We start from the raw sequence: 27,526 nt of genomic DNA on the forward strand, positions 1-27,526 counted from the left end.
GTCTTTATTTTACAAATCACATTACGGCAAAGACCTATGTCATACACGAAGTTTATAATTTGCAACACTGCTCTCCTTGTCCTATCTAACTCATTTGCATTTTGGTAACTTTGGAGATATCGAGCCATTACCGCCGACCTAGTGTAAGCGACAAAAAATAAATTTTACAGGAGAGTGCTTTTTAATATTTCTACGCATAAATTATTCGTAAGACAGATTGTGTAACAGCAAATTAAAAAAAAAACAATGGATGTTAAGCCTCTTTTGGCGCTTGCACTATTTTTTCTACGTAAAGATTTTTGAGACTCTCAGGCGTGTAAGGTAACACTGGCCGTTAAAAATATGCAACAAGAGGCAACAAGATGCAAAACGTTTTTTGTCACTTTGTTTATACGACGAAATTGTGACTTACTATGTGGGTTGCAATAACAAGTGGGGTCGCTTACGTTATGATTTTTTAATATTAAGTCTGTCGGTTACACTAAAATATAAAAAAATAGATGAGCTAACGATAAACCTAGCTTTTGGTGTAATTTCTATTCGATGTAGGTAATTTTGACGGGAAATGTCGACGCGTCCTTGTCCGTTATAGTTTAAAATATCATTTGCAATAAAAAATGCTGTTTAGGTAAAAATATCACTTACGATAAGTCGGCGGTCATGGTTCGATATTGGAACTTAAAGTTTTTTTCTTTGAAAAGTATCAATTACGTGATTACGCTTAACAAAAAACCTGAAACTAAATAAGATATAAAAAAACCGATTGGAGGGGGTATAGATCTGGATTCACTGATTCCACATGTGTTAATAATTCAATTTCGTTAAAAATATCGACTTTACTTGTGATAGGGAGGGCAAAACTGCCCATTCAGAATCCTCACATATAAGTGAGTATCGCATTGATTCGCAATCAGTCTGTTTTTAAACGAAAAGTAACCATAAATCACGTGTTTTGCGCAAATGAATGAGAGTGCAATTAAATATTATCATTCCAGTGATTGGTATTTTAATCTCATGGCACCTAAATTCTTATCACCAAAGGTGTAGTAGATGATTGTATAAGCACATCACGTTGTGACACTTGAAATAAGACCACTTCATAGTACATTACGGTGTACACCACCTTAAGACGACCTCTATAGTAGAATTGATAGGCAATTTGATTTAAATATTGCACGGGCATAATTATTGTATATATTAATGCGTTAGTAAGATACATTTCGGAAAGGTGGATTCAGAACCTAAGGATAACTCTGTTGTCGATCGATTCTATTAGATATCGTACGATTTCTTTTCAATTTTCTTCACAATAACGTCAAATTGTCGTATCTGAAACCGAAGAGAAATGACGTCACTCCCGTACGATTACTCGTACTTCTCGACCGGCAAAGGCTTGCCATGCAAGTGGCGGCCTCATCTGTAAAAATAAGCTATTAAAAAAAAATTACTCCGTGACTAACTTTTTTAGATTTTGTTAAATTTTTAAGAAATTTCGTTTAAGTTGTATTATATTTTCAGTTTCATAATTATTTGTTATCTTTATAGGATAAATAAATACTTATTAAATATTGAGCGTTTTTTGAAAATTTTAGTTCGAGTTTCCAATCTTTAAAGTATTGTTGACAAATTATTGGCATGAATGTAATTGCAATTTTTAAATGGAATTTTAATCATTTTAATAACTTTATTAACCGAAAATCGTAAAATAAATTTTAAATAGTACCAAATTTGACTATAATAGCAATCAATGAAAATGTACGAATACGAGATACGTTCCAATTATGTTATCAAATTACAAACTCACCTTATTAATGTCAACGATAATGACTAGGCATGACATGTCATTTTGTCGTACGACAAATTGTAGAGTATGATTGAAAAGTTGCCGCTATTACAAAACAACGTAGTAAGTATAATCAATAATATATTTTTTTTAATCAGTTATTCTCATTTTCAACACAATCAGTTAATAGTGCTTGAACGCTCGTAGACAGATGTACGAGCGATTTCTTTCATATGATTTAGTATGTACTTCCACCTCGCTCTTGTTAGATGTCAGCTAGCCAGCCAGAGTAAATAAGAATAATTAACGATTAAAAAGTAAAACTTATCATCCTGTCATGCCATTCCCGTTTAACTTTGTATAAATGTCAAAAGTCATGATACGAATTTAAGCAATTAAGTTTTACCACGTCAAGTGAACTGTAAGGAACTTGGCTGGCTGGCTTATAAGCTCTTAATAGGGCCTTAATAGGGTACTTCAATCTGTCATTTCAATTTCATAAGCCATTTAACACAAAGGCGCCCGGCGGATATACATAATTTTTAGTATGAATCAAAATTCTATTGTCTATGGTGCTCGCTACTGAAAAATAAAACATTATATTTCTGTATATAGAACTATAACTCAGTGCCCAGTTACAAGAGGAGAAAGTTTTTTTGACCGCACAGTTACCACGCTTTCATGTACTTTAATGGCGAATCTGAATTCTTTCGCCGCGTAGACCAATTTCAAGTCAGAATATAATAAATGTGCCTGTACCCTTCAAAACCGGAACGAAGTAATGCTCATATTGCTGCTTGGCGGCAGAAATAGGTAGGGTACTTGCACGACAACAGAAAAGTCTAATCATTTCCATGTAGTACATCAAAACATTCAGGGCTATTCTGGCAAAACATTAGAAAGAAGTTTTTTCTACTCGATATTTCCGTTGACGTGTTTTGTGTAGCAGAACACTGGTTAAAAGACTACGAAGCAATTAACAACGTAGAAAATTATGTAATAGTCAGTTCGTTCATAAGAAAGAACTTAAGTACAGGCGGATCAATGATTATTATTAAGTGCACGTTAAAATTAGATTAGTTAAAGTTAGAATTAGATTCGTTAAAAAAAGAGCGTAAGGATATCACAGATCTCTCTATCGAACAGACTATTGAAATTTCATGTGTGGAATTGGATAAGTTTGTCGTCTTATGTGTATAAAGGCGCCCCTCTATTAATTCAACGAGTTTGAATTAACCATGGAATATAGTCTAAAACAGGTTTTACCAACCAAAAAACTATTAGTATTAGTATGTGGAGATTTCAATGTAAACCTGTTGGAAAACTGTTCTACTTCTGTAAGATTCATTAATTTATATAATGTTTTAACTTGATTAATTTTGTTTTGGAAACAACTCGCATCATTGCCTCCTTTTCTACTTGTATTGATAAAATTTTTTGCAACACAGACGCAGTATCTAAATCTATCATACATTGCTTAAGATCAGATCATAGTGGGCAATTGGCTACTTTTAATTGTAAAATGAGCTCGAAGGTAGACCAATTTCTTTGCAGATCGATTACCACAGAACGAATATTTAGATTTCAAAATAATATAGACAATAGTTTAAATACCCTACCCCATATACCGGAGGTTCCAAATATTTGATATAAGACGATATTTAGTTGTATTAAAAATGAATTTGATAATGCATTTAAACCGAAAACACTAACTTTCCATAGGGAGACTAAATTCAATTACTGGGCTACAGTAGGCAATCATAAGAATAGGTCTCGTTTATATGAGTTATACGATATGAAAACTTATAATACTAATTCCAGTTTAATAGAATATGTTAAAAATTATTTAAAAATATCTGAAAGTATGTGTAGCTGCTAAGCTTAAAATTCACAGCGATAAAATTAGACAATCGAAAAATAAAACTTAAACTACTTAGAGTATAATAAATAAAGAAGGAGGCAGGGTTAAACAACATGATAGAGATATAGTTTATTATTAGACGGCAAAACTTATAAAATCTATATATGAGGTAGCCCAAGCTTTTGAATCGTTCTTTTCGGAAGTCGTCGTAAACACTACAGAATCGTTAAATTTCTCTCCTTCTCTTGATATTGTTCTCCTAAAGAAAAATGTTAATGTTTGTGGCAGTGTATGTATTTTTCATTGTGTTAATCCACAAGGCATCATCAAAACTTTTAAATATATACATGTTAAAAAACTGAAGATCTCTGGGGCATAGCGACTAAAGTTATAGACTCAATAATATATCTAATTTCCCCACATTTAGCTAATGCATTCAATAGATGCGTTCACGAAGGTATTTTTGTATTTTTCCCGATTTGATGATATACGTTATTCCTTTATTCAAAAGCGGTAGGGAAGTTGATCCTAGCAACTATAGGCCTATTTCAATTCTGCCAGCTTTAAGTAAAATATACGAAAAGGTTATATTGAGTTAATTACTGTCGTATTTCGGTAAGAATCACATTTTTCATAGTGAACAATATGGGTTTACTAGTGGTAGATCGATTAGCGATGTGGGGGCAGCGGTACTACAACATGTATTTGATGCTTGGGAAAGGTCCCAGAATGCTATTGGAGTTTTCTGTGACCTCTCAAAAGCATTTGATTGTGTGGACCATAGTACTCTTGTTAGGAAGCTAGAATTTTACGGAGTAAATGGCAAGGCGTTGGAACTTGTCTCGTCATATCATAACGGTAAAATTCAGACAGTAGGCATAAATGGAGTGACTTCTTTGGAATCTCCGGTAAAAATGGGTGTTCCGCAGGGCTCAATACTTGGACCTTTCTTATTTGTCATCTGAATGATCTATCGTTCTATGTTAAGAACCTTTGCGAAATAATATTGTTTGCTGACATTGTTGATTTTTAAAACAGACCGACATAACGTTAACTATAATAATATAAACAACACCCTCTCAAAGGTAGTTTATTGTTTTAACGCTAACAATTTATTGCTCAATGCCATGAAGACAAAGTGTGTTCAATTTGAATTACCTAATGCAAAATGCACTAGTCCAATCATAGAAATAAATGGAGAAAAGTTAGACGTTGTTAATAAAGCTGTCTTTTTGGAAGCGACCTTAAATCATCATCATCATCATCAACCTATTTATATGTCCCACTGCTGAGCACGGGTCTCATTTCAGACGCGGGTTTAGGCCATAGTCCGCCACGCTGGTCCAATGCGGGTTGGGGACTTCACACGTTTTCCGAGGGTTGTGAACCTTCTACAACGTGCAGGTTCCATCGCGTTATTTTCTTCACCGAAAAGCTCATGATAAATTTCAAATTAAATTTCGCACATAAACTCCGAGAAACCCAGAAGTGCGAGCCCGGATTCGAACCCACCACCTTCTGCTTGAGAGGCAGTAGGTCAAACTATTAGGCTACCACGGCTTACTTGACCTTAAATAGTAAACTTCAATGGTTTCCACACATATCTCCCTTAACTAGCAGATTAAGCTTCATACGCAGTCCGTAGAATACGCGAGCTTACCGATGTTGCTACTGCTAGACTAGTTTTCTTTAGTTACTTCCATAGTATAATGTCCTACGGGATTCTCACGTGGGGTAAAGCGGCAGATATACAAACCATATTTGTGTTGCAAAAACTACTAAAATAGCTATTCGTTCTGTGTAGAGTTTAGGTTCTCGGGTTTCTTTCAGAGAAAAGTTTTAGGATTTTTGTGGTATCTTCACTGTGGCATCACAGTACATTTACTCAAATATTTTGTACGCCCTTAAAAATATACACAATTTCATTAAGAAAAAAGATATCCATAATATTAACCTTAGAACTAAGTCCAAACTCATGGTACCACGATTTCGTTTAACTAAGGTAAACGATTATTTTATGGGTATACGTTTTTACAATAAGATTCCGAGGAATATATTAAGATTATCATTTTCTACGTTTAGAACTTACATTAAAAGTGTTTTTAATTGAAATGTCATATTACAAAATTGAGGAGTATGTTTTAGATAAAGAAGTATGGAAAGACAATAAGAGTCTAGATTGCACTCAATTATGATTCAAAGTGTATTCCATAGCGTTTAAGTTTATTTGAAAAGAGCAATCCCTAGAGTTTCTTGCTCGTTCTTTTGAGGGAGGTCAGCGTAGTGAACGAGCAGTAGCTTAAAAAAATTTACCTATGGAATAAATTATTATTTGACTTTGCCTTGGGACGCGGGACTTTCCAACTTTTGTCTCAGGGTAATGGGAGCGTTTTTAGTGCTCCTCAGATCTTTACGACTTAAATCTCTGAGTGGCACTGCAACTGTTATGGACAGGCGTGTCGCTTACCACCAAGCGCACGACTTCTCCGTCCCGTCATTTGGTATTATAAAAAAAGGTAAATCCCGATATCCCGAAATATCCCGATTGATATCTTAGAGATTCATTTCACTGTTATAAGGATTTTGTTTCATAAACAAACCGAGTATTTAATAACGTTTACGATTAGTGAAATGATTAACCATGGTAATTACTTTTCAAAACATTACCGTATTTACTTTCATGACAATGCCTGTATTTTGCAGAATAGAACTGACGAAGGGATAAACAAATAACATCTAGGTACATTCAAAAACATTGACTTTAATCTAATTAGCCTATGGAGATTATCATTTAAACTGCCTCGGTGGCCGAGCGGTTACTATGCCGCGCAGAGGTCCCAGGTTCGATTCCTGGGCCGGGACAAATATTTATATGGCCTAAATTTATTTTTCTCATGAATTTGGGTATAATTTGTGGTTGTTTGTGTGTATCCATGGCACGCGCAACACAGGGTTTCGTTCAGGGTTCTAGTGCGGGGCTATGTTAAGTGAGTGCGTTATTATTATTAGTGTGTGCGTTACTATTATTATTATCATCAATACATTTAAAAGTGTCACTACTGGGAACGAGTCTCCCCTCAGGCGAGGCTTTATACAATATTACAATAATCCGCCACTCTTGCCCAATGCGTGTTGGGGACTTCAGACGTTTTGCGTGAATTGTGAACCCTCATCGATGTTTCCTCACGATGTCTCCTTTCACCGAAAAGCTCATGATAAATTTCGAATTAAGTTTCGCACATACATTCCGATATCTCAGAAGTGCGAGCTCGGACTCGAAGCCAACGACCCTCTGCTTGAGTGGCGGTAGGCCGGCCTATAAAGACAATTGATGAAATTAATAAATATCGGATATTTTTTTATTTGTTACAATCATCGTGGTTGTTAGGTTCTGGGGGTCGATTCAGAACCTTACTATAACTCAGTTGTCGACCGATTCGATTTGATATCGTGCGACTTCTTTTAATTTTTATTCACAACACCCGAATCGAATGTCAAACTGTCGTATTCGAAACCGAACCGAAATGACGTCAGACCCGTACGGTTACTCGAATGTAATATGGAAGTCTCTTATTTTTAAAATAAGGTCTGGCTTTTTTTAAGGTCTGGAATTCCTGCAGCTACAGTAACGTATCGTATATAGTTTGTACGGTATACAATTGACATTAAAGTTCGTTATGCTATGTACAATTTGGTAACAAAATTCGCTCCATTCCCTTCCGTGACGATGTAAATAGAGCCTTAGTGCTAAAGGAGACAATTTGTGCTACTTCCAATAATTATTAAATTTTTTTTATTGTTCCTTTTTCTGTATTGTTTGTTGTTTTAAAATGTCATAATAACATATTTTCCAATGAATGTTCTATATTTATATGAACTCGCATATTTTTTAAATAAGTGCTATGCTTTATAGTTCATCCATTTTCTGTATATTAAATTCAATATTGGACATCATGAATTGATAATCTTTGTCACCATAGTTTATCGCAAGGTCACATGAGGTCAGTCATTATAGCATTTACTTGTGTTATAATTTTAAGGTGATAATAAAATTATAACAGGATTTCTCCACTTATGTAATTGATAAAGTTTTAAATAAAACTGCAAAGTATAGAAAAAACAGTGCTTTGGAAATAAAGGGGTTTTATCATTGACTTACAAATAAATGGACGACGGGTCTAATACAAAAACCACGAAAAAAATATCCCAAGTCGTTAAACGTAGTGACATGTAAAGGAATATGAAAAAGCTAAAACGTTGTCAGCTAAATTGTAATGTCATCGTAGTACTGTCTAATTTTGCTTGCTTCGCTGTCAGTCGAACAAACGAAGACTAAAGCGTGAATGACGCTCTGTATACGATTTTAACGCCCTATACACGGACTCTTTTTAGCTTTAGGTTCGGACACTTTTTAGCGTGGACCCAACGTAAGTCAATGGGTTTTATGGAATCCAGTTTCTTTAATTCCTGGATTTAAATTCAAACTTAATAAATGAATAGGTTCCCAATTCGACTGTTTTTTTCTTTATTTTGTGTATGTTACGTAATTACTCCGACAGTTGTGCGAAAAGGGAGTACCTTAGTAGTGGTCCCATTCAAATTTGAAGAAAATATGCTACCTCGAATGGTGGGAAATTAGGGGATGAATTCGATTTATAGAATTTCACCCACATTTCGTTAACGGATTTCAATAAAAATTGACAAATAGATGTAACTAACTCAACGAAATGGGGTAAATAAAGTTTTGAGGTCGGTTTTTTATTCTACTACTATGCTATTACTTTTTTATTACTTTCTATATGTTTATTATCTCTAATATTTCAACTGAATTATTCGAATCCGAGGTCATGAAATAAATAAAAAAAAATTATATACATTTTTTTGTCTCGCTCGTCCGATATTTAAATTATGGAATATTATTGAGTGACCTTAATCGGTTTTATTAGACTTACGATAATTTTCTAATTGCAGTAGCAAAATGATAAGAGAGAAAATTATAATGTATGTAATACATTGATATATCACTGATACGAAATAGGTTAACAATGCAATCGTCAACGTCCTTAAAACTCTAATATCCACTTTCTTCCATTCTTTCAACATCGTCGCCTGTTTTCCAGATCCCTTTGAGGCATGTATCTCGCGATGTTTGATATACTCGCAGGTGCCTCAATTTACTCGGGCTGATCGATAGAACTAGGTCTGACTTCGCCTTAGCGTCACCATTTTCCCATTTAATCGCTTCAGCCGGTTCTGCAGATCTTGCGAGGCTTCCATTCACATAGTTCCAGGCGATGCTTAGGGCGCAAAGGAAGGACGCCGATAGAAGCGTTGTTATGGCGCGCTTGTGGCGTTGTAGCCGCGCCATTACTAATTTTCGTACAAAATTTTGAAGCGCAGCTGCAGCGCCACATATCGCCAGGTTTTCAGATGCACCACTGCAGCTCTTCTAATATGCAGGTGCCCTTAGATTTTAGAAATAGTGCTGCGCGACTTGCACCGCTAAATGAATCTTTATGTAATTTTCATTCTAATTTTTCATTCGTTAACCGACTTTAAAAAAAGGACGTGGTTCTCAATTAGACTGTATTTTTTGAACAGATTTTGATAATTATTCCTGTTGATAATCTCAGTACAGAGCACTAAAAAAACCGACCTCAAAAGTACGTGGTGTGGGACATAGTAGCAGGTGAAGAAACATGGATTTATAGTTATGATTCCAAAACAAAGCAGCAATCGAGCGTATGGGGGTTTCGAGATGAGTCGAAACCAACCAAAGTGGCGCGCGTGTAAGGTGCCTCTAAGAGGATGATTGCTTTTTTTTATAAAACTGGACACGTGCTACTGTTGCTTTGAAGAAGAAGTTGTACCGTGAATAGTGATTAGTACACGACCATTTGTTTACCGGAAGTTATTGACAAAGTCCGTAAAAATAACCGTAAACGCCGTATCATCTTGCAACACGATAATGCCAGTTCTCACACGGCCAGACAGACAAATGAATTTTTAAACGTGAACAACGTTGACCTTATGTGCCATCCCGCGTACAGTCCCAACCTTGACACGTTGTGACTTTTATTTATTTCCAAAAATTAAGAACCAGTTACGCGGTCAACGATTTTCCTGAAGAGGCTGTTGAAGAGTATGAAAAATATGTTTCAGAGATTGTCACAAATGTTTTCAAAATTGGTTCATTAGTTTGACAAAGTGCATTAACGGTAACGAATATTTTGAGAAACAATAAATTTATTTCTGACCATTTATAGTATTTTTTTCTTATTCGTTCCGGAAACTTATAAGTTTTACTTTGGAAGAAGCTTGACAGGGTCAATTTTCCCAGAGTGCCTACGCGTGTATTTAGGAGTTGGTACGCGAGCCAGAGAAACAGTGTCCGGTGGGGAGACGTTTTGTCTGATGAGTATGGCCTCGAGTGTCGAGTGAGGCAGGGCGGACTCTCCTCACCAAAACTATTTAATTTATATGTAGATGCCCTAATAGATGAGCTCAGCAGCATGCATGTAGGATGCCATGTAGATAGGGTCTGCTTTAATAACATAAGTTATGCCGCCGACATGGTGCTGCTGAGCCCATCTGTTGGTGGCTTAAGAATCCTCCTAGTAATATGCGAATCGTATGCTGCGAAGCATAATCTTGTGTATAATGTGCTTAAAAGCGAATACATGGTCTTTAAGGCAGGTAGTAGGTGCCCATCACATGTCCCTCCCATATATCTTAACGGTCAACAACTGAAAAGGGTGACGTCATTTAAATATCTAGGGCACATGGTAACCGACGATCTGCGTGATGACGCGGATATCGAGAGGGAGCGCAGAGCATTGGCCATGAGATCGAACATGATAGCGCGCAGGTTCAGCAGATGTACAGCTCAAGTAAAAATAACATTATTTAAAGCGTACTGTACATCGTTGTATTCTTGCAGTCTATGGAGCAGGTTCGCACAACGATCTCACGATGCTTTGCGGGTCCAATACAACGACGCATTTAGGGTGCTTTTACGTCTTCCACGACGCTGTAGCGCTTCCGGAACGTTCGCGGTCGCAAATGTCGACGGATTCGGCGCGACGTTGCGCAAGCGCTGCAGCGCGTCGAAGCGCAGGTTGCGCGCCAGCCGTCACAGACTCCTGTCTGTTGTAGCTGACAGGTGGGACAGTGGCCTATTAAGGCACTGGTCTTCTCTCCATTTAAGTTTAGGTACTAACATAGTTATTATTTAAAGTTCGTTTTGTAATACTAACACCCTATGGATCAACGTTGTCCGAAATAAATGCATTTTATTTTATTTTTATTTATTTATAAGTTTGCCCCACGTAAAAACATCATGATATTAAATAAAAATAAAGACGTATACGCACGTATAAGCAAAATCTGAAGTCGGTTCCTTCTTTTTTATACCATTAATAAAATTATTAATAAAAATTATTATAAAAATAATACAAAGAAAAAATCGCCAAAAACAAGTACATTTAAATTTATTATTTAATCTAAATCTAAATTGCTCAAAAGACTATATGTACCATATATGTACAAAAAGATTTCTAGCGACTGACTTGGTTTCGCACACAACTGTCGCTGTCATTTAAGTCTTTCAAAAGAAGATACCGCGTTAGTTGATGAAGCAGTGCTGAATATGCGTTGCCAACCTTTGAGTTCCCTGTTTACTCGCTTTTTCAAGAACTCCATATATATAGCGCAAAGAAAATTCTTCAGGTCAGATCGGACATTGAAAAGTGATGCCCGCGTGGTTTTAGAATTCCATTACGATTGTTTTTACCGTAACATCATCATATATCGTCACATTTAGGCTACGTAGGCCCACTGACTGGAAACCATAGCAGCAAGTCAGTGTTTGAGATTGTTATTTATACGATATCTATTTGTTATAACAATAATCGTTTAACATTTCTTATATTTTGGATCATTGTGCTACATCATCGTACGAAAAGGATTTAGATTAGATACATTATAAAAAGATAAGATTGATATTATGTGGAAATCGTTTAGTTTTTGAATAAGCAAATTATATACATATTTTTTTACAATAGCAAGTGACGGGACGAACAAGTCGTACACTTGATGGTAAGCTATACGCCTGTCCATTTGTCCACAACAGTAGCAGTGCCACTCACAAGCTTCAAATCGCAAAGATCTGAGGGGCACTGCCACTGCGCCCGTCACTCTGAGACATAATTTGACATGTCTGTAATTTTACCAGCACTCTTTCTCTTCAAAATCGGAACACAGTAATGCTGATATTACTGCTTGGCGGCAGAAACAGGTAGGGTGGCAGTACTTTCGTGGACGAACTCTTTCACAAGGAGCTCTACTGCTACTAATATTAAAATTGGGAAAATGTTTGTTTTCTGAATATCATCATCATCAACCCATTTATACGTCCCGCTACTGGGCACGGGCCTACTTTGAGACGAGGGCTTTAGGCTACAGTTCGGGTTGGGGACTTGACACGTTTTCCGGAGGTTGTGAACCTTCTGCGATGTGCAGGTTTCCTCACGATATTTTCCTTCATCGAAAAATAACCGCATATTAATTCCGAAACCTCAGAGGTGTGAGCCCGGATTCGACCCTCCCCCTCTGCTTGAAAGGCGGTAGGTTAAATCACCAGATTATGACGGTTTCCTAGTATAGAGCAGGTTTAAAGGTTATGGATCCAGCCTTTCGAAATACATCGCATTATAACGCTGGACCCCAATTCCGAACTCTTCGATATTTTAACCGAATGGTACGATTGGATATCGTTCTAAATCAAAAATCAAAATCAAAATAATCTTTATTTCATAGGTAAACATTATTACACTTGAAATCGTCACATTGGTTAAACTCTACCGCTCATTCGTAAGGCAGATTCCCCTGAGAAGAATGAGTAAGAAACTCTAGGGATTGCTCTTTGTAAATAACATTTGTAGGCATTCAACATTTACAATATATTTTTTGTTTTGCTTTCAAACATCAGAGATCGATACTACCTCCATGAGCTAAACGGGTTACAACCACGGATTTTTGTCATCCAAGTGCGCAGAAGTTGTGTAATAACCTTGAGTATAAAGTTTTTGTTTCACTATAGTTTTAAATCTCATGAATGGCAAATTTTGTATATCAACCGGAGTCTTGTTATAGAAGCGTATACATTGCCCCTTAAACGAATTTGTCACTTTGTGAAGACGACGAGTTAATGTTATGTCTGTCACTATTTTTCATAAAGAGATTACTATTCCTCTTAACATAAATTACATTTTCATAGATGTACTGTGACGCTAGTGTAAGAATATTAATTTCCTTAAACTTATCTCTCAAAGATACTCTGGGGCCCAGATTGTAAATTGCCCTAACTGCACGTTTCTGCAGAACAAAGATTCTATTGATATCGGTGGCATTACCCCAAAGCAAAATGCCGTATGTCATTAGACTGTGAAAGTAGCTGAAGTAAACCAATCTAGCGGTTTCGACGTCTGAATCGAAGGATGCTTTCCGAGCTATTCAGAACATTCGAGTTAAACGTACGAGTTTACGAAACAGTCGGTGAAATAGATTATAAGAAAAATGAAAATCCTTTTATATACATTTTTAAGACTTTAATGTCTTAAAACATTGGAATGCATTAGTCTTGCATTAAAATAAATTATTAAAATTGAACAAAATCCGGACTTTATTTAAAATAATAAGAGATTTCCATATTACATTCTTGCTTTGTAAACAATAGGACGTTCGGTAACTTTCATTCGATTACTGTGTTCTGAATAACGTTTGTAGCCTTTGCCGGTCGAGAAGCTCGAGTAATCGTACGGGTGTGACGTCATTTCGGTTCGGTTTCGAATACGGGGGTCTACTCTCGATCTCCGTCCGACATCCGTCCGAAACAATTACTGCGAAATAAGCAATACTTGACCAAATGAAAAGACGCTTGATACGAATGAAGCTCCATACTGGATACTTGTCTTTTAATTTTGTCGAATATTACTTATTTGACAGTAATTGTTTCGGACGGATGTCGGACGGAGATCGAGAGTAGACCCCACGATAGTTTGACGTTCGATACGGGTGTTGTGAGTAAAAATGAAAAGAAATCGTACGATATCAAATCGAATCAGTCGACAACAGAGCTATCGTAACGTTCTGAATGGACCCTGGTTAGCTTTGTGTCTGATTTTCCACGAATAATTACGACTTTTTTATTATTGTTCATCGAAATTGTTTGCGACTTTTAATTTTAATGTCCTGCTGTACAAAACTATCAGATTTTCAGTTTTTGGTCCAGTTTTCGGAAATTTCTTAAACAGTGTTTAATTCGTGTTAATTAACATTTAGGGTCTTATTAAATGGACCTCCGCGACAACAAGGTGTCCAAAATACAGGCAGTGCAGGAACTAAGAGCTGATCTCTAATACGTTGATCAACCATGTGAATATGAAGCCTTTATAAATAAACAGTATACAACTGTTAAACAAATTAATACTTGCAATACATATGTATACATAATTATGTTTTGTTTATATTTTATTCATATGATTGTAAGTAGATATGTATATATAGCGTGTTTGGATCAAAATGCGATATGAACAATAAATGCGTGCGTCAATATCATTCCAATAAAATAATTAATGTAAATAAGTTTATTATTGTTTAAGTGTATGTTTATCGTTTAGAATCCATGGTTTGTTTTTTTTGCACGGTTTGTAATACTCGAATAATCTCAGTACAGAGTACTGAAAAAACTGAAAAGTTCGTGGAATTATATTTATTTGCCAAGTTTTATTGAAATCGGTTATCGGAAAGTGCGCGAAACCGGATTCGTCCCCTAGTTTGCCACTCTTAGAGGTGGAAAATGTTTTTCAAATCGAAATGGGACCACTTATGAGGTACCCTCTTTCCAACAAAAAAAAAATCATCAAAATCGGTTCACAAAGTTATCGCGTAACACAAACAAAAAAACCATACAGTCGAATAGAGAACCTCCACCTTTTTTGAAGTCGGTTAAAATTTTTTACTTTTAAACATTGCAAACGGCTTGCCCGAACTGTACTGCAGATTATATATAAAGTTCCAACTTTTATTTAATACAATATGGTATTGACTCCATTTGTATCTCACTTGATAGAGCGGCAAACTAGAGCCGTTTAGCGTACAGACTTAGGTTTGAATCCTGTCGAATCGAAGAAATTTTCTTAGTGTTCGATCTTTGTATTAATAATTGAGGCTATCATAGCCCCGCACTGGGGAAAACTTGTGTCGCGGGTGCCATTGGGTACACACAAATTACACCCAAACTCACGAAATAAATGTAGTCAATACAAATATTTCTCTCGGTCCGGGAATTGAACCTGGGACCTCAGCGTGGCAGACCGGAATGGTAACCGTTCTGCCATAGAGGCAGTTAAAATTATACCACAGTACATAATTATTTTAATTTGGAAGCTATTATATCATGTGCAAAAAAATATTGTAAATATTTTTTATACATGACAATAGCATCCAAATGTATAATAATGATATGGACTTTGGAATCATTTAAAGTTATATTGTAGAAAACCAAATTAATGTGGTTTACACCACTTTTGTGCTGACAGCCTTAATTATAGATTTTTTTATGATGCAAATTGACGGGACGAACAAGTCGTTTGCCTGGTGATAAACGACACGTCGGTCCATAGCAGAATACAAGTTGTGTATTTTTTTATACATTAAGAGTTGTATAATATGAACATCGTATGAATTAATTTTTTTACATTTATCGTACATTGCAGTCAAGGCGGAAAACCATTGGAGGTAGAATTTTTTTTGCAATTTAAAATTTTGATAGGAAGCAATTGCAGTTAGTTCTATGTAGAATTGCATAATTTAATTCCGCCTTCACCTTTCCATCAGCGGGGGACTTGACGTAGACTGGGGTTCCACCCCTATGGTTCCACCCCGTAAATGTGGAAGCGTTTCGCTTCCACAATTATATGGCGGCTAGAGAGTGAAATTCCCTGCCTGCGGATCTGTTTCCCGATCGCTATCACTTGGGCGTTTTCAAGGCAATAGTGAATAGGCATTATTTAGGTGTGCATGCTACATCGTAGACCTCATCGTCACTTTCCATCAGATGAGATGGAGGTAAAATGCGCACTTATTTTATTATAAATAAAAAAAAAACTGAAATATGTAGAAGAAATAATTATGAATTGTTGTATAAAATTGAAACCGGAGGATGATAATTTTATTGTCAACTCGTAATATCTTATTACACGACCTCTGTGGTCGAGTGGCTTGCACACCATCTCTGAGGTCCTGTGGATAAACAATTTTTTTTATATTGTCTAGGGTTTGGGTGTTTGTGTGGTACCGTCGTTGTTTCCCGATTTCCATAACATGAATGCTTTAGTTACTTACTTTGGGATCGAAGCAACGTGTGTTATGTTGTCTAATTTTTTTTATTGATGTTTTATTTGACACAATAGATTTAACATTAAAATTTAAATAATCAGTCCGTTAAAGAAATGAGACATAATTCCATATTATTAAAATTACTTACGTTAACATTACTTGTTGGTTCCATTTTTGAATTTTCTTGTGCTATATGTCTAATCTTCTATCGTTTATAAAATTTTTAATCACTGAATACTTTTTAGTAATATTAAAATTCATATTTATTCATGTTACATATTTAATGATGGATACGGTTCTATTGCTCGATTATTTATGTGTTATGTACATCGCAGATAGTTGTCTATTTGTTTATTTAAGATCATATTATGCGCTTTAAATTTTTTGTTACAAAACGTTTGATAAGAAAAAGTGGCACCAAATGATATTATTAACTCAAAAACAGGGAAAAAAGACTTTATAAAATTATATGATAAACGGCTTTGTGTATACATTGTAAATGCAAAAACACTTGTGCTAATAGAGTTTTGCCATTAACTACCATTTATCACACAACAGAGTATGTAAGTCATTTAACAAAACTTCATTAGCAAGTATTTAAGTCTTTACAATTCAAATATATTGACGAAGTGCACGTCATTTACGCTTTAACGACATTTCAAACTTTGACTTGTATTGTGCCACTGTTTCGAAACGTAATTTATATTGTGCAAACGCGTCTGATAATGCACGATTCACTTCCGCTTTTTTTAATTTTCAATACCTCATCACGACGTCAAATTGGCAAGATTTCATCCGTCCAGTCACTGTTTTATAGAACGAGTTTAAACACAGCACTATAGAATTTCGGTTACGCGCGGTTTCTGTTTAGTTTTTTATTTTTAAATTTGGAATCTAATTATCCTTAAATATTATTTTGAACTTCTCGTTCCAATCAACCAGTTTTCATCATAATGGTTTTTATTGATGTTTTTTTATTTAATAATGTTAATCACTGAGAACGTACCGACGCCGGCGATAATAAACTGCCGCCAAAGTTGTCCCTCCTCCATTCTGTGCGCCTGTTGGTTGACTGCGGCGTCCGTGCTCACCGGGTCGTAGACGTACGGTCTGTCGGCCATAAATACGTCACGGTCCGTCGTCACTCGATGATGCTGCGTTTACGTTGATAATGTTGGGCGGAATTTGGCTTCCACCCAGGTTTCTGTTTTCAACTCTGAAAAACAATGCACTAATGTTAGAAAGGTGCACTAAATATACCAATTGAACGATGACACTCTGAAAGACGATCCAATCGAATATAATCATTATAATTAGATAATTGATAATTAATTATTAGATTAATTACTAGTGGTACAATTTATTTTCCTAACAATATCATATCGCTATGAATAGTGTCCCAAATATAAAAATAGACTGTAACAGCGTGTAACATGATCCAAATTTTATTATATATATCGAACATTTGAAAAATAAAAGAAAAGTGTTAATTCTTTTCTTTAACCGTCTTCAAAATTCGACTGTACTTTTTTCGATGATTGTTTTTTGTCCGTTAACCGATTTCAACCAAACTTGGCAAATAGATATAATTCCAGAAGCTTTTTTAAACTTAAAAAACAGACCTATATTTTTAAGTTTCAAAAAAGGTAAAAGAAAGCTTTAAAAAGGTCCATTACAAGCCCTACAAATAGGACCGGCAATTATGGTGTGTTATAACTAGTGAGTGGTCGGATATTCGGATGTTTTTATATCAACATGATAAATAAGGAAGCGGGTAAAAAATAATTTGGATGGGTTTTATTTAATTCAAGATTTTTAACCGACTACAAAAAGGAGGAGATTCTCAAGTCGACTGTTTTTTGTATGTAACATACATACCAAAAAAAAACATAACACGCAAAAACTTTTGAGTTAAAAATTTGAAAAATAAAAAATTAAGAACCGATTTTCATGATTATTTTTTGTTGGAAAGAGGGTACCTCAGTATTGGTCCCATTTATATTTTAAGAAAATATTCCACCTCTAAGGTTGGCAAATTAAGGGATGGTTCCGGTTTCGTGCATTTTCCGGTAACCGATTCCAATAAAACTTGGTAAATAGATGTAATTCAACAAACTTTTGAGGTTGGTTTTTTTTGGAACCTACTATTATGAGATTATTATGTTTTAAATAAGGTCAGGTGGGGTAAGAGGAACACCGGGGGAAGAGGGACAAAATATATATATATATATATATATATTTTGTCCCTCTATATATATATAATATACATATATATATATATATATATACACTCTTTTGCAAAAAAAACGGGCACCTAAGGAAATTTACGTTCTAAAGTCGATTTGAGTTAATTAAATGAAAATTATTTCTTTGACTTAGTCTGTATACTTATAATCGTGTAAATTAATGCGCGTGAAGTGAATTCGGGCAATTAAAAGAAAAAAAAAACGATGGATTCTTTAAAACCGATGTACATGCCCAAACAATAAGAAGTGGTCGGCAATAAAGACAAGATTTTTTGTTTACTTTTTTTAATTAAATAAAGTTACAAATGTAAAAACCTAATAACGAGTGTGACCTCCTCTTGCCAAAATCACAGCTTGAATCCTTCTGGGCATGCTTTCCACGATGTTTTTAATAACGTTTTGAGGAATACGTTCCCACTCTTCTGCAATTACTCTTTTTAGCTCCCTGATGTTTTGTGGAGCAGGTTGCACTGATCTTACCCGTCTCTTTAGAACATCCCAGACATGCTCAATTGGATTGAGGTCAGGACTTCGAGCTGGCCAATCTAAGCGACTGATCCCAACTTCTTGCATGTACGCTTCCACGTCGCCAGAACGGTGCGGGCGAGCATTGTCGCCCATAAACATGGAATCTTCCCCAAGTGCAGTCAATGTGGGTTGTGCATATGGAATTAGGACTTCCATTATGTACCGGTGTGCATTTAATGTTCCATTTTCTATGAAAACTAACTCCGTACGCTCCGTCGAATTAATTGCTGCCCAAAACATAACGCAGCCTTCGCCATAAGGAGTGATTTCTTCGAAACACACTTCTGCATAGCGTTCCCGTGGTCTCCGCAGCACTCGCCGGCGTCGGTCCTCTCCACACAAAGAGATTCTAGCTTCATCAGAAAACAATACTTTATTCCAGTCCTCCAGAGTCCATGAAGCACAGTTACGAGCAAACTGAAGTCGAGCAACACGGTGCTCACGGAGTAATTTAGGGCCCCGAGCTGGGCGGTAACCCTGATATTGGCAGCCAAAAGCCTCCTCCTGGCCGTCCACAAGCTAACTTCTACTCCTCTTACTTCTTCAAGGCTCTTCTTCAGGTCCACACTTGACGCCTTACGATTCCGCAACGCCTGACTCACCAAAAAGCGGTCATCTCTTGGTTCTGTGCATCGTTTTCTTCCCGAACCGGGTCTTCTTTTGACCGAACCGGTCTCTTGATACCGTTGCCAAGTCCTCTGGACAGTTGAACGACTCACATTTAGCCGCTGAGACACGTAAGTTTGCGAACAACCTTCTTCAAGTAGGGCTATAATTTTACCGGCCCTTATCACTTTATCACTCATATCAAAAAGTGGTATTTAATGTAAAAAGAAAGATTAAATTGTTTAATTTGCAGAAAATATCCAAAAAGTTTTAAAATATCGTAATCAGTTAAAAATCGTTTCAGCAATTCGCGCCATTAGTAAAGCAATTTTAGAATAATCCACAATAATCATTATTTTTCTTTTATTAATTTCAAATTTTAAATTTGGAACGTATAGAATCATGCCCGGATGCTTCAAATAACATTCCAATATATCGTCAAATTCATAAAACCTATTTCTTGTTCTTCTTCATTGAAGTAGAGAAAAAAATCAAAAGTGCCCGTTTTTTTTGCAAAAGAGTTTATATATATACATATATATAAATAAATTACTATCAAATACTATTAATGATTTCGTCCACATGATATTAATTTCTGACGATGTTACAATAACTACATTTTATGTGTAAACAACCACACATCTTAAGGTAGTTTTTGATGCCAGCAGCTTAATTCTGTTAGTACATTTTTTTCAGTCAACAATTTTTAGAATATTTAATATATTCGTCGAAAAAAAGAAAACAATTACATAAGATAATGACGTAATCTAAGAACAAACACAAACATGGCTCATTGCACGTTAGCTACGTGGTCACACTACTTCTATACCAAATTTCAATTGATTTAGTGGAACGGTTTTCAAAGAGACTGGTTTTGGTGACTAGAGAAGAATAAATTTTGTTAGAAGAATAAATTTATTTTTGGACCAAACATTGCTTTTCTATTACGACGAATTTAAAAAATACTTAAGCTACATTTGTAAACGAATGGTTAAAAATGTGCTTTTATTATATTTTGTACTAAAAAAATATGTTCTGTTATGTACAGGTGTGTAGCTTACCATCACGCACACGACTTGTTCGTCCCGTCACTTGATGTTATAAAAAAAATATATAACAGATTTGCTTTTTTAATTTGTCACCCCTGACCTTACCCTGTATGTTCGTTTTACCCAAAATTAGTTTTTCACTTGTTTTTTTGATAACTATACGTTATTTCAATGGTTTTAAGATCAAATTCGATTGAAATAGTTTTACTTAAGAATTAACTACGGATATATTTAAATATACAATATATTTATATGAAATACGATGACAGTCCCTCTCACCCCATTTTTTGGGGGAAGAGAACTGTTAGCACAACCTGAAAGTTTTTGTCAGATACATTGTAAATATTAGTTTTAGCGTAACGATTGTTAAAACATGGAAAGCTGATAAACCAGGGCAAGATTAGAGCATTTGGAAATTCGTATAAGACATTATTTATTCTTCCTAGAGCTTATAACATTTGTCTCGAAATAAAGTATATTCCTCTTACCCCACCTGACCTTACATGAGATATTTTTTTTACGCGCACACTCAACGTAGCCTCGCACTAGGGAAACCCTGTGTCGCTGGTGACACAGACACACACATAGACAATCACAAATTACACCCAAACTCATGAGAGAAATAAATATAGGCCTTTCTCCCGGCTCGGGAATCGAACCTGGGACCTCTGCGTGGCAGTTCGGCATGGTAACCGTTCAGCTACGCAGGCAGTATTGCTTCACTATAAATCTTAAAGGTCTGATTATGACCAGGAATATGATAATACCATGATCACAGAGCTGAGAATAGCTAGTAATATCAAATTTAAACTTAAACGACGAGCAAGTTTTTATTAAAAAAATTGTTAAAAGGTTTTGTTTTTTCTGTTTTTATAATTTTAAATATTACAAGTAATATTTTGAATCGTTTATTTTTATTCAATTTTATTTTAATAATTCCGTCAATCCTGGTTTTGCGGGATTTTTTCCATTCAAAAGTGCGTTCCGCTTTGGCGAATAAACGAATTGTAGATAAGCATCCAATTTATCTGACCACTAGTTAACTTAATGGGGATATTATGCCTCCTTTATAACGCATAACCAATGTCACAACGTGCCTATTTTCACAACAAAATTAATTCACAATTAAATTGAATATTATATGTATATATTGTATTTTTTTCAATTTGTATATTTCAACTATTATCAATTTTTCGCGTCACTATAATATCGCACTGCTATTATAATAGTGTTGTAACTCAAAATATGTGAAATTTAATATTATATCATTACTGAACGTAAAATTTGATTATCTACACGTCTAAAAAACCGTCGTTAGAATATTATAAGAAAAAATAAAAAGATATCCACTTAACTCAAAATGACACACTTTATGTGAGCTAGTTCTGGCCAAAATAATCGTTATTAAAAAATTTGAAATGATTTTTTCCGTTTGATTTTTAAATATATTTGACAAATTGTTTAAGTTTCTATAATAACCTATAACATACATAAATTTTATTGTTTTTGTGCGGAAAGTGAGTAATTCGTTTTTCATCAATTCTGATGAAGTCCATTTTTTGAGTTAATACACCAGTGAGATATGCTTTTTAATAAAAGAAAAAAAAAACACTACAGTCGTGGCCACGTCGCTTATTGCCTAATTCTGGTATTTATAATTAAAAAAAACTTACCGTACAGCAAATATACTTACATAAAATTATGTGTAGTATAAATTCTGGTTTAATAATCAGGTTATTATAATGACTGCAGTACAATGATCTCGAAATATGCACGCGATTTAATAAAATATTTCTGGGCAATATTAAACACAGGTCCTTTCTATACCTTTACTGTAATATTATTGAGAAAATTCACATACAATCCTTACGTCATATTGTAATAATAAATATACCTACCTTATAGGTTTGTATGACTTAATGCAGCAGTATGATTAATATACAAAACGTTACCTGTATATATATTTATTGTTATATACAGGTAGCGAAATTATTTATATATAATAAATGCACAGAAAATAAAGTAGAAGTATGCCAAAGAGCAATGGGAGGAGTATGCTAAACATAAAAAGAAAAGATAGAGTAAGAAATGCAGATATAAGAGAAACAAATGTCATCGATACCCTGAAACACTGCAAGGCGAAAGACAGAAAACTGTGGAGTGAAATCGAGGAGGCCTTTCACAGACCACATAATAATTTCCTTTTTCCGTGAGGCCTTTACTTAAAGAGAGGTCTCTAATAACGTGTTATAATTATTATTCATCGTAAAATTCAATTCATTAAATTCATTTTTTATTGTTACTGTTATTATTTTATGTTGAATTATTCAATTAGATAATTTATGTATAATTTGAATCTTAATCGTATTTAAGTGAATAAATGAGGCTATATTATTAGTATTATACAGGTAGCCAAATTATGACCATAAATATGTATTAAAATTTTATAACATTAAACCATGAGTTGAATTAAAATTTTATAAAGAAAAGGTATCTAGTTGTGTGAAGAAAAACCTTCATAGGTTAAGGCTTCTGCTAAATTCGTAAACCTCGTAACCGCCGTTGGTGTGCACTGTTGAGTAGGCACAAAAAACAGAATTACTAGAAATAATTATACAGCAGTCTATAATTATTACACCTTCACAATACTTTAAAAAATAAAAAGGGTCTACAAATTATATTTTATGCATTAATTAAATTGCCCCGTTAATGCGCTTGAAGAGTAAAAAAGAAATTTCATCCGAAAACGGATATACGCGGTTTTGAAATTCAGTAGACGACGTTTTTATTTTATTTAATAGATGGCGCCAAGGCAAAAAACCGGTTAAATCAAAAACAAAGATCGGCAACAAACACATACATAAGTTCGTGAGATCTGCTGATTCGTTCCATAGCTCAGTATGGAGAGCGTTTATCCACGATCTGGCAAACATTTGCCTTCAGCCAGCCGGATCGAAGAGATTTTTCTTTGTCTTGGTTCGATCTTTGTATCAATTATCATCATTATCAACTCATTTATAGATTTCACTGCTGGGCACGGGTCTCCTCTTAGGCGAGGGTTTAGGAGGCAGTCAGCCACCCTGGCCTAATGCGGGTTGGGGACTTCACATGTTTTACGAGGGTTGTGAACCTTCGACTTCCAGGATTCATCACGATGTTTTCTTTCACCGAAAAGCTCATGGTAAATTTTAAATGAAATTTCGCAGATAAATTCCGAGAAACTCAGAGGCTCGAGCCCGGATTCACCTATTAGGCTACCATGGTTTATTATATTATATTATAGTATCAATAATAACACCAAACATTAAATCTATTACACATTTGTCAATACAGATTCTGAAAATATTATTGAAAAAAAATTGAACTCTTGGATTAAAAAAAAAAAAAAAATATAAGTGCGCATTTGAATTCCATCTCACCTGATGGAAAGTAACGATGAGGTCGACGATGGAGCATACACACCTAAATAATGCACCTCTTCTAATAATAATACCTCTTCACTCTCGCCTTGAAAAGACCCAAGTTATATGGAATTCCACTCCATAGCAGTTTGCATTTATATGGCAGCGTAACGCGTAACACTTCTTGCGAATCTTTGGAATATCCAGAACATAGGGGTGGAACTGAAGCCTACGCCTAGTCCCCCGGTGGTGGAATGGGGAAAGCGGAATTAAATCGTGTAATTCTATCGCACACTCTCCGTGATATATGGAAGTGGCAAATAAATTGAATAATTTTTTCGCTACGCTAGGACAAAACAAGAAAATTTATAATACCACACACTCACACCAACACACATCGGACTCAGAACACATATTTCATAGCTCATCCAATGTACATAGTATTTACCTACGACCAGTTGATGGTCGTAGTGGTTGACGTGAGGTTTTTGGGCTCATACGTATTTAAAAAAATAAGCAAAGCCACGGAATTGACGAAATACCCGCAGTATTAATAAAAGAATACGCAAACTAACTATGCTATCCTCTGACGACATTAATCAATCAATCATTTACGGAATGCACATTCCCAGACTTATTAAAGATTTCTATAATTAAACCCATACATAAAAAAGGTGATAAAACCGACCCTAGTATGTACCGCCCCATAGCGCTTTTACCGGTTATTTCAAAAATTTTCGAAAGAGTTATGTCTAATAGATTACGTCAATTTTACGAAAAATATAATGTACTAGACTAAAACCAACATGCATTTAGAAAAAAACAATTCGACCACATTGACTGTGTACAAGTACATGCAAGAGGCACTTACACACATTAATAAAAAGGATTACGCAGTAGGAATTTTAATTGATATGACAAAGGCTTATGATAAAGTTTCCTATGACATTCTCCTGAAAAAACTTTATGACAGTGGTATTAGAGGTGGCGCCTTTAAATGGTTATACTCCTACTTAAAAAATAGAATACAGTACATGCAAGTTGAGAGTCAAAACACGAATACGGGGGAAACAAATACATATAGGTCAAATAAAGTATATAGAAACTCCTCAATTCCCCAGGGTAGTGTACTGGGCTGTATTCTACTCATATTATACATAAATGACTTACTTAAACAGATACACATACCACGTACTTTATTTGCAGACGGTATCCGCCTTATTTTCAAGTATAATAAAAGCGACAAAAACTTCTAGATACACTTTGAACAGACATTTAAAAAAGTAACGAACTGGCTTAGCAAACAGAACTTCGAAATAAATTATAATAAGACGAAAATTTTAGAATTTAGACCACGACAAAAGTCAGACTTAGGATTAAATTTATGTGTAAACGGTAAAAATTTAGAGAAAGTTATTACAAGTAGTTTCCTAGGAATAGAAATTGACTCACATATTGATTGGAAATCACATGTACAAAAAAATAAGATGAAAATGTCCCAATTCACCTACACTTTACACGAATTGAAGTGTGTCACAAATTTAAAAACAGCTTTATCAGCTTATTACGGGTATCCGTTTGCATGGCTAAGTTACGGCTTGATACTATGGGGAAACAGTACTCAGGTGAATGATCTCTTTATTCTACAAAAAAAGTGTGTACGTATCATCACGAATATCAAACAGATGGAACTTGTCGACCACATTTAAAAAAATTACAAATATTAACCCTACCTTCTGTGTACATATTTGAAATGGCTAAATTTATTACAAAATATAGTGAACTACTCCTAAGTGCTGTACCCACTTCTATAAGACCGTCTAGATATAAAAATATATTAAGCCTTCCGCAAAGTACATTAAGCATCTATCAGAATAGTCCGTATTATAATGCAATAAAAATTCACAATAAACTAGCTGAATACCTAAGATGTGAGAATAATCACAGAAATTTCACAAAAAAATTAAAAGTATTATTAATTGACAAGTGCTATTATAAATTAAATGAATTTTATATTGAAAAAACTTGCGTAGTTTCTGGTTAAATTATGTTGTTATATTATTTTACGTATTGACGAGGGCTGATGATGGATAATTGACATGTTATTTTAATCTAAATTTGTAATGTGTGAATAATAATGTAAGCCAAAACGTGGCGACTAAGTGCCATACCCTTGCGGGGTGTCATAGCAATAAGTACTTACACAATGGAACGTGTATTGATATAAACATTATAAACATATAATAATAATAATAATAATTATTATTATTATTATGATTACCATTCAGGTATCGCTTTACTCCATCTGTCTTCACCACGCCTCGTAGTATGTCATGCACAGCTTCATTTTAAGCTCGTTATCCAATCTCCTCTCTCTGGACCTTAGTTCGTCTTCGGATTTCAGTCTATGACCCGCTCAATGGGTCTTTGTGCAACTCTCATTCTGTACACAACCTTCTGTATGTGCATCCACGTCTCGGCTTCGTAAGTCATATTGGTAGGACATATTGGTTGAGTAAGTGTGTCTTCATATAATAATATCAAGTGACGGGACGAATAAGCCGTGCGCCTAATGCTAAGCTACAAGCCTTTCCACAACAGTTGCAGTGCCACTCCGAGCTTTAAATCACAGAGATCTGAGGGGCACAGCCACTGCGCCCTGAGACATAAGTTGACAAGTCCCCTGTGTAATTTCTCCAGCTCACCATACCCTTCAAAACCGGAACGCAGTAATGCTAACATTACTGCTAGGTAAAGTGGCAGTACTTCTCTGGACAGACTCTTTCACAAGAAGCTCTACTGCTCTTAAAATATGTACCTAGACCACTATAATTACGTAGTTATTAGATTAAGCGACATTCTTTTCTGTGTTACGCATGCAAGTAAAATTATCTAGAATTTATTATACGATGCTGTTAGACAACACAAGATAGGGACAAAAGTGAATGCTTTGCGAAAAGCATTAAATATGTATACAAAAAGATTGCATTGGGTATTAGGTGGCAAACATTGTTTTCAACAGTAAGAAAATCCAGAAAACTGACAATCGTAAAATACAAATCTGAGACATAAATAATGTTGACAATCACGATAGTAATAATTAACTACGTTACGTAATTGTTTGTTGAAACGGATTGTTGCTAAGGAGAAAAGTCAGTCTTCAAATATGTGATATGTGTGTAAAGGCCCGACGGATGCACATGATTTCGTTCACGGCTAGCATTTTCTGTGAGATGCTACACTGGTGCTCAACTGACAAACAATTAACATAAGATCGTAATAGCTGACCGCAATTAAGCACATCAATCAAGCAAGGACACCGACGTGGAGAATACTGGGACATCAAATTAAATATTGACTGCTATGTGATTGGCCTCAACGCTCAGAAAGGTGTCAGTACTTGCTGAAAGCGTGCAGCTGAATTACTAATTGGATGTAATCCAATTCCAATTCCAAACTTCATAAAGGACAAAGATAAAGTTAAAAAATATTGTATGACCCCTTGATGAAAATATAGAGGTATATACAGTTTGCATCTGTAGTATATAATTCGAGGAAATTTAGTTTACGATTTGGTTTAAATAAAATAGGACATTTTATTTGTAGGGATACTCTACTATCACTCCGGGTTCCATTGTTGGGTACCAGACGAT

At 35.1% G+C, this 27,526-nt stretch overlaps 1 protein-coding gene across 1 annotated transcript in view; it reads right to left on the minus strand.

The window, feature by feature from the left end:
* The window catches only part of LOC113232383 (facilitated trehalose transporter Tret1-like), a 42,689-nt gene extending 25,430 nt beyond the window's left edge, over positions 1–17,259 (minus strand). The window contains exon 1 of the mRNA XM_026467081.1: positions 17,050–17,259. Within this exon, the coding sequence (XP_026322866.1) occupies positions 17,050–17,164 (115 nt within the window). The 5' untranslated portion in view covers positions 17,165–17,259. The remainder of the gene's footprint in view (positions 1–17,049) is intronic.
* Between the last annotated feature and the right edge of the window lie 10,267 nt (positions 17,260–27,526).

The sequence above is a fragment of the Hyposmocoma kahamanoa genome, unplaced genomic scaffold, assembly GCF_003589595.1.
Source record: "Hyposmocoma kahamanoa isolate Upper Pololo Valley unplaced genomic scaffold, ASM358959v1 76, whole genome shotgun sequence".
NCBI lineage: Eukaryota > Metazoa > Arthropoda > Insecta > Lepidoptera > Cosmopterigidae > Hyposmocoma > Hyposmocoma kahamanoa.